The 8,304-nt window shown below is 53.2% G+C and overlaps 1 protein-coding gene across 1 annotated transcript; it reads right to left on the bottom strand.

The window, feature by feature from the left end:
• Positions 1-357: 357 nt before the first annotated feature.
• MLNR (motilin receptor) lies at positions 358-5,942 on the bottom strand. Its single transcript, XM_027557056.1, has 3 exons — positions 5,768-5,942; positions 1,667-3,052; positions 358-863 (listed from the first exon to the last, which is right to left on the bottom strand). Exons 1-3 carry the CDS (start codon positions 5,940-5,942, stop codon positions 493-495), a joined length of 1,932 nt encoding a protein of 643 aa, XP_027412857.1. The 3' UTR covers positions 358-492.
• Positions 5,943-8,304: the final 2,362 nt, after the last annotated feature.

Genomic DNA, 8,304 nt, shown 5'->3' with positions numbered 1-8,304 from the left:
CCAAGGAGGTACATGAAAAGAAAGCCAGAGAGATTGGTACAGAATCATCCCACACCTTTGTTTAAAAAAAAAAAATTCATGCTAAGTTGCTGACAAACAACCATTCTTTCTTGTTGTTTAGTTGCTAAGTTGTGTCCAACTCTTTGCAGCCCCATGGACTGCAGCATGCCAGGCTTCCTGTCCTTTACCATCTCCTTGAGCTTGCTCAAACTTATGTCCATTGAGTCAATGATGCCATCCAACCATCTCATCCTCTGCGGCCCCCGTCTCCTCCTTTCCCCAATCTTTCCCAGCATCAGGATCTTTAACAGTGAGTCGGCTCTTCCCATCAGGTGGCCAAAGTATTGGAGCGTCAGCTTCAACATCAGTCTTTCCAATGAGTATTTAGGGTTGATTTCCTTATATTGCAAAATGTCAACTACTCTTTCCAGTTCTCCCTAACAGCGTCCGTTCCTCCCTCCCGATTCTTTTCTCCTACAGACCTGTTTTCCCTTAAGTCCCAGAGCCATGGGACAGGGCGCCGGGTTTGGCAGTGCTGGTTGCTGACGTCTGCATGTTGGCGCTGTTCTCTGTGCAGCCAGCCCTGTCTCCGGCGGGGTTCCCTTCAGCCTCCCTGCTTCTGCAGAAACCTCTCTGTCTGGACCGTCTGGCCAGCAGCAGTTTCCAGGCCGCTGCTCTATACTTCTTGGAAATGAGGTTGTAGAGGATGGGGTTGATGGAGGCGCTCAGATAGAAAAGTTGCAGAGCAACGATGTTAAAGTACTGAGAGAAGTACATCATCTGGGAATCTTTGGTATTTATGTAAATGATTCTGCCAACGTGGAAAGGCAACCAGCACACTATAAACGCCAGAACCACCACCACTGCAAAACAAAACACAGGCACCAGAATTAGCTAAAGCATCCGAAAACAAGAGTTCCCACTAAAGCAGTAATTAACAGCGAAATAAATAAAACTCTTGCCTAGCCAGATCCCCACCCCAGAAAAACTACCAGGTTACAGACAGCATCGATGTTTGCTTTGAAATTGAATATTTGAGAACAACCAACAACAACTGAATATTCGCCTCATACATGCACTAGCAAGGCCGGACATAAACTAGAGTGATTTCTACTAACAAGTAGAAATCGTTTCTTTCCACAAACCTATTTCAGAAACATGTTCTCTATTTTCCGTTGAAAAGAAGTATGCAACGTCTGCACGATCTTTATTTATTTATTTATTTTTTGATACGGGCACGATTCACTTTAGTCTTCAGAATAACATAACATTTAGTAAAGAAACTTTATCTTAACGTGAGGTATCCCGTCTTCTCCAGGGTTCTGTGAATAATTCCACATTTGTGGCATCTAAAGGACACAGCCAGTGGGCTTAAGAGCCTGCAATCATTCATCTTCGATCAGTCTAGCTCTCTGCTCACAGAAGCTTTGGAAAATAATAGTTATTTACCAGACCTGGCTATCCCACCGTCAGGGGGCTCCCTGGGTGACACAGAGCTCCTAGAAGACGGGAGATGGTTTTCTACGGAGACTGGAGGGACAAGCAGGTGGAGGCTGGGGTCGAACCACAAAAGGAAGCGTGGCCAGAAGGGGCGCCGAGGGCTGGGAGATCCGGGGAAGGGGCACCGGGCGGTTGGGGTGTTTGGAGCAGAGGCGGCGCCACTTACGCAGGACGCGGACCGTCTGCCGGTGGCCCTTCTCCCGGCCGGAGGTGGCCGGGCCTCGCAGCTGCCCGCGGCTCCTCCACAGCTCGCGCCCGATGAGCCCGTAGAGGACGCTGAGGCATAGGAAGGGCAGGAAGAAGTAGGCGGTGGTGACCCACAGCATTACGCGCAGCGCGCCCAGCTGCGCCGGGCTCGGCCGGCACTCCCGGCTGAACAGCGCGGCGGCGTCTGCTTCGGGCCCCGACGGCGGGGATCGCGGGGAAGCCAGAGAGGACCCCAGGAAGGGCGGCGGCAAGGCGGAGGGCTGCGCAGTGCCGTTTAGGTCCCGGAGCGCATCGTGGCCGGCGTCCTGCTCGACGCCCACCAGAAAGAAGAAGGGCCCGGCGGAGAGCAGCGCCACGGCCCAGAGCGCAGCGATGAGCGCGCGGACGCGGCGCCGGGTGACCAGGACGCGCGCCCGGAGCGGGCGGCAGACGGCCAGGTAGCGCTCCACGGCGAGCGCCGTCATGTGCAGCAGCGTGGCATAGGTGCAGCCCTCGCCCACGTAGAGTGAGAGGCGGCAGAGAAGCTGCCCAAACACCCAGGGCCGCGAGCGCCACAGGCGGTACAAGTCGAAGGGAAGCCCGAGCAGGATGAGCAGGTCGGACACGGCCATGCTGCCCAGGTATAAGTTGGTGGTGGTCCGCATGTCCCGGTAGCGCCCGATCAGCAGCACAGTCACCACGTTGCCGCTCACTCCGACGGCGAACAGCCCCAGGCACACGGCGGTCACGGGCACCAGCGCCCCCAGGGGGAAGGGCGAGCAGCGGCGCTCGTCGCACGGCAGCAGGGCGGCCCACGGCGGCTCCCCGGAGCCACGCGAAGCGTGGCTGCGGTTCCCGGGGCTGCTCATGGGCGCGGCGCGCGGGGCGGACGCACGGGTGTCCCCGGGGCAGGGCCGGGTGCCTAGCGCCTGGCCCCGCTGCGAAAGCGCTTCCTTCGGCGGTCGGGGCGCGAAGTGCGCGCGGAGCTCCCGCCGCCGGAACGGCTCGAGCTCCGCTGCACCGCGCGCCGGAACGCGACTCCGCGGGGTCCGCTTTGAAGGCTGAAGAGCGGGTGGCGCGCAGTCCCCGCCCCCGGCCGCCGCCCGGCCCGCCCCGGCCCCTCGGGCGCTCCCTCTCCCTGGCCCGTCGTGTTCCAGGCTCTTCCCTCCCCAACTGAACGCGGGAGGCGGCCACCCCGGACGACGCCTGCCCCGACGGGGGAAAGCGATTTCTGAGCCCCCAACCACGTAGGTTACTGCACCCAGCGGAGTGCGGGCGCTTTTTGGGGGGTTGGGTTCTGAGAGGGACCTTCTGAGGGACCTCGGCTGGTGGCTGCGTCTTGACGGCTTGGGAGGGAGCCGCAGGACTAATAGCGGGAGGGGAGCTTAGACCAGAATCTAGAGCCCCTCCTGGGTTCTGGTAGTGGCTCGACAGCCGAGTCATCTCAGGTCAGCCCCAGCCTGAGGGGGCAACAGCCAGTTCTCCTCATCTGAAAATTTTCAAATGGTGATGGAGTTGACCAAGTAATTTGAACGATCTCTTATGACTGAAATGTATGGACATGACTATGTCTGGTCATTTTAAGGGGCTTCCCTGGTGGCTTAGACGGTTAAGAATCCGCCTGCAATGCGGGACCCCTGGGTTTCATCCCTGGGTCCGAAAGATCCCCTGCAGAAGGGAATGACAACCCACTCCGGTATTCTTGCCTGGGGAATTCCATGGACAGAGGAGCCTGGCGGGCTGCAGTCTATGGGGTTGCAAAGAGTCGGACCCCACTGAGCGACGGTCACACAGGAAGAACTAAAATCCTGGGGGAAAGACTGAAAACAGTCATGAGTCCATTCATTGTGGTCTTGATGACAGTAGCTGACGCTGAGAGCTCAGGATGTGTCCGGTGCTGTGCTTTCCATTTAATTTTCAAGTCATTGAAACTGAGTTCTTTGTGGATGGACACCGTCTAGCGATTTTTTCCATCCATCCTACCGTGGTTTAAATGCTCAACTTCTTTTCCCGAGTTCCCTTCCTCTTCCTGGAACTGAAAGCAGGCTTTGCTCTAGCCTGGCTCACCCTGCTCCGCTCAGCCCTTCAGAGGAGGGGTACCAGTCACCGCCCTCATCATCACTGTCCTCGTTGTCCTAAGCCTATCTTTAAATCTAACCTCCTCACACTGTGCCCTCTCCAGCCCCTCCCCTCATTCATCCTCATTCTTGAGAATTTTGGTGCCAAACCTTCATTTTCTCAAGAGCTCCTGATATTAATAAAATACACACCCCTACACAATTCCTCTGCCTCTGCTTTCTATCTGTCGTCTTGTCCTCCACCTGGCCTCAGGCAGTGGCCCCTGTGAACACATCCCTTACGCCTTATCATTCCCAGGACCTGGGGGCTTGCCTTCATCTCAGTTTCAGCCACCCCAGATTCTGACCTCCACCCCCTGTCTTTCTAGTTCACTTTCTCTGATAACTTCTGCAGTCCTCCAACTGCAGGAGTTCAGTGGGACCTCCATTCAGTCTCTCCTCCACCCTATCCCTCACGAGCCTCAAGTCCACACTTACCAACTGTAACGAATTTAAACTCCAAGAGCAATATTAATGGCTTCCAGGAAAACACTCTCAATGCCTGTGTTCTTTTATTTCTGGTCTCCTTGGCCAGAGTAACCCTGGTGAAGCTGAACCCTCTGCTTACTTTGTGCAGGCTTCCAAGTATCTTGAGTAGAGTGGCATGTCTTGAAATTCACAACCTTTAGCTGGGGGCTTAGTTTTCTCCCACCATCCTCATCCTTATCCTATTTCATTTGCTTTTCCCACCCTCCAGACCACTCTGTACATCCTCCTCTCTTCTTGATCCTCAAGACTTCCTTCCCATCCTCACGCTCAGGTGGTGACCTTGTACTTTAATTCCTGGGAAGAATATAAACAGTTGGAATAGAACTACATGCTCCCATCACCACAGCCACCATCCCCCCAATCCCCAGACAGATGAATGAGTGGATGTTGTTGTTCAGTCACCCAGTCTGCCTCTTTGAGACCCAATGGACTGCAGCATGCCAGGCCTCCCTGTCCCTCACTATCTCCCAAAGTTTGCCCAAGTTCTCTTCCAATGCATCGGTGATGCCATCCGGCCGTCTCATCCTCTAATGCCCTCTTCTCCTTCTGCCCTCAATCTTTCCCAGTATCAGGGACTTTTCCAGTGAGTCAGCTGTTCACATCAGGTGACCAAAATACTTGAGCTTCAGCTTCAGCATCAGTCCTTCCAATGAGTATTCAGGATTGATTTCCCTTAAGACTGACTGGTTTGATCTCCTTGCTGTCCAAAGGACTCTCAGGAGTGTTCTCCAACATTACCGTTTGAAGGCATCAATTCTTTGACACTCTGCCTTCTTTATGGTTCAGCTCTCATAACGGTATGTGACCACTGGGAAGACCATAGCCTTGACTGTACGGACCTTTGTTGGCAGAGTAATGTCTCTGCTTTTCAATCTGTCCACTCCCTGGACAGATGAATGACCTGAACTGAACTCTGCCCCTCAGCACTTCATTCACCTCCTCGAAATCCTAGAAATCACTCTGGAAGTTCTCTCTCACATGCATCATCAGATTTTCCTCCCTCTTCTGGATTGTTTCCATGTTTTCAGCAAAACTCAAAAGAGTTTCTGCATCCACTGTCTGCCCTTTTCCTCCCTTCCCCCTCCCTCTCTGCCTAAGCAGCAGAAATGTAATTTCTCCATCTCTAGTTGATCTGAACTCTCCCTACTCCCTCGGGTAGCAAGAAACAATTATCTAGCCTGCGTAAAGCATTGTCTGGTTGAATGAATTAGACAGCTCCTCTCAGCAGTGCTCGGCCCTCTTCTCTCTGATGGCTTCCTCCTTCTGCCCCGTCTTTCCCTAAGACGGTCCAGGTGGGCGGGAAGCGAAGGTCAGGTGGCTTAAAGGGCCTTAGGAAACCAGGAGGGAGGGGGGTGCCTAGCTTTGTGTTGGTTCCTGGGGGACTGGCACTTGCTGGACTCCAGCTCAGGGTCCTCGTCCCCCTTGGTCACCAGGTGCTCTGCTGACCTGAAGGCAGAGGTCTGTGGCTCATGAACCTGTGGTCTTTTTCTTCGACTCCTGTGATGCTCCCAGGAACATGTAGGTACCAGCTGGTAGGTACCAGCTCTTGGCTGTCACAGGCTGCAGCCCCCACAAGTCTCTTTCCTTGGGTCCTTTCTGCTCCTTAGCCTCGTGGTCTGCCCACGTCTGCTGAAAGGCTCCCTCACCCATCTCCGCCACATGACAACTCTGAGAAAGACCCACTGGGGCTCAGCGCGTGTGTGCACATCAGGCTCACAAAAGCCAACTCCATCTCGTCTGTACTGCACACCTCCGTTCAGACCCTCCCTTGCCTGCTGTATTTTCTCTATGGAGCTTATGACCAACTGACCTGCTATTGAATCTACTTAGCTGTTTGTTATCTGGCCCCCTCCATCTCCCGACATCACATGCTCCGGAAGACAGGATTTCATCTTTCCCTAGTGCCCAGTACCAAGTGAGAATTCAATAAATATTTCTTAATCTCAGAGCATGAATAAGCCTCTCCAGAACAGGGCACCAGCTATTTTCTTTACAATTCCCTGCAGTTGAGAACAGTACTCTGATTACAGGGGCTGTTCAGCAAGCACTCCTTGATAATCTGGTTGGAGATAGAATACTGATACGGAGAATTTGATTCATGGACAGGTTTTTATTATGTTTTGGCTCAAGTATGACTTGGCCCCTGGGGCAGATCTGAACCCTATTATGATGGCTTGGCCTTCCATGTTTTAGGAAGAAATGGGGCCAGATATCTGAAGAATGACTAAACCCTCTTTCTGCTTTGTATTTCTAAGTCATCCACCAGCTCATGACGTTGTATTGCATTGGAGGAGAGGGAGAATTTTCAGTAGTCCAGGTGTCTGGCTCGGAGAAGGCAATGGCACCCCACTCCAGTACTCTTGCCTAGAAAATCCCATGGATGGAGGAGCCTGGTGGGCTGCAGTCCATGGGGTCTCGAAGAGTCGGACACAACTGAGCAACTTCCCTTTCACTTTTCACTTTCATGCATTGGAGAAGGAAATGGCAACCCACTCCAGTGTTCTTGCCTGGAGAATCCCAGGGACCGGGGAGCCTGGTGGGCTGCCGTCTATGGGGTCACATAGAGTCGGACACGACTGAAGCCACTTAGCAGCAGCAGCAGCAGCAGCAGGTGTCTGGCTACCCTCCTCCTCTACCAAATGTGAAGTATCCACCTTCACATTTGCTGCTTGTTGTGGCGGGGCGGGGGGTGGGGGGCAAAACTGAGCCTAGGTCTGACCCAGATCTCCCCTTGCTTCCCTGGAACCAAGGGCTGATGTCCTTAATAGGCATTTCACCCCTGGCTGGAAGCCTCATAGGCTGGAATATTCTGGGAAAAAAAAAAAATAGGGCGCATTTTCAAGTACCTGCATATGGTAACTCATTGCGTCTTTAACCACAGCCTTTTGAGCGGGTGCTTTCAGTATGTCCATTTTATAGATGAGGAGACCAAGGCACAGAGAAGCTGCCTTAGGTCACGCAGCGGGTGAGTGTCAGCTTCCCAAGGCCGGAGGCACGACCTCTGTGCCAGGGCCTCTCGCTTGGTAGGCCATAGCACAACCAGTCTTAGGAATGGTTCGTGTGATCAGCTTCTGCTCAGAAGGTATCTTTTAGTTTGTATTCTATAAACCAGATTTTTGTGGACAAATGGAAACAGAAGTTTTTTTTTCAATTGAAGTATAGTTGATTTGGGGTTTCCCTGGTGGTTCAGCACTAAAAAATCTGCAATGCAAAAGACTTGAGTTCGATCTCTGGACGGGGACAATCCCCTGGAGAAGGAAATGGCAACCCGCTTCAGCATTCTTGCCTGGGAAATCCCATGGACAGAGGAGCCTGGCAGGCTATAGTGCAGGGGGTCACAAGAGTCGAACATGACTCAGGACTAAACAACCACCGTAGCTGATTTACCATGCTGTGTTAGTCTCATATTTACAGTGCCATCTCCCATGCTCCTGGAGCCCTTGTAGGGTTGAGTCATCACTGAGCAGGCTCCTGCCACTCAGCTTCACTTCACTCGGGAGCTGCCCTTGGGCTGCAGCCTCTCCCATCTGCACAGGTGCCTGGAGACTGGGCCACAGGAACCCAGCCTGGTCCTCAGGCAGAGTGAGGGGTCAGTGTGGAGGTTCTCCGCCCAGCTGTAACAGAGTAGAACCTTTGTATTCTATTACAGGTTAATCACTAAAGAGATGTTGCCTGTAAACGTAAATGGCCCACCTCTAAGGAGCCCTGCCTCCCAGGTAATGAGCGTTAAGCTAAAACACCTTTGGGTAGCTGAACCATCCTGACCAGGCCCACCTGTGAATGACTGCAGGGAGGAAGAAATGAACACATCCCCTTTGGAGGCTGACCTGGAACTGGACGTGTTTGTCTTTACTTCCTACACTTTTAGCAAAGGAGAAGCCTGAATTCTGACTCGGGCAAGATGGCTCCTCAGCTTCTTGGTCAGCTGGCTTCCTGAATAAAGTTGCTTGATTGATTTGGCCTGTCGTGTGGCGAGTGGTACCAGCTTGGATTTCATAACAAATTTTGGTGC

This window comes from Bos indicus x Bos taurus, chromosome 12, assembly GCF_003369695.1.
Source record: "Bos indicus x Bos taurus breed Angus x Brahman F1 hybrid chromosome 12, Bos_hybrid_MaternalHap_v2.0, whole genome shotgun sequence".
Lineage (NCBI taxonomy): Eukaryota > Metazoa > Chordata > Mammalia > Artiodactyla > Bovidae > Bos > Bos indicus x Bos taurus.
This window is presented reverse-complemented; position numbering and strand designations above follow the sequence as displayed.

Excerpts from the sequence above, each read along its gene's own strand:
- MLNR (XM_027557056.1), bottom strand. The coding sequence starts at position 5,942 with ATGGGTGAGGGAGCCTTTCAGCAGACGTGGGCAGACCACGAGGCTAAG. Across the intron at positions 3,053-5,767 it reads GTCGAAGAAAAAGACCACAG|TCCTGCGGCTCCCTCCCAAG; the intron begins GTTCATGAGCCA and ends TCCCGCTATTAG. Across the intron at positions 864-1,666 it reads GCAGACGGTCCGCGTCCTGC|TGGTGGTGGTTCTGGCGTTT; the intron begins GTAAGTGGCGCC and ends TTTGTTTTGCAG.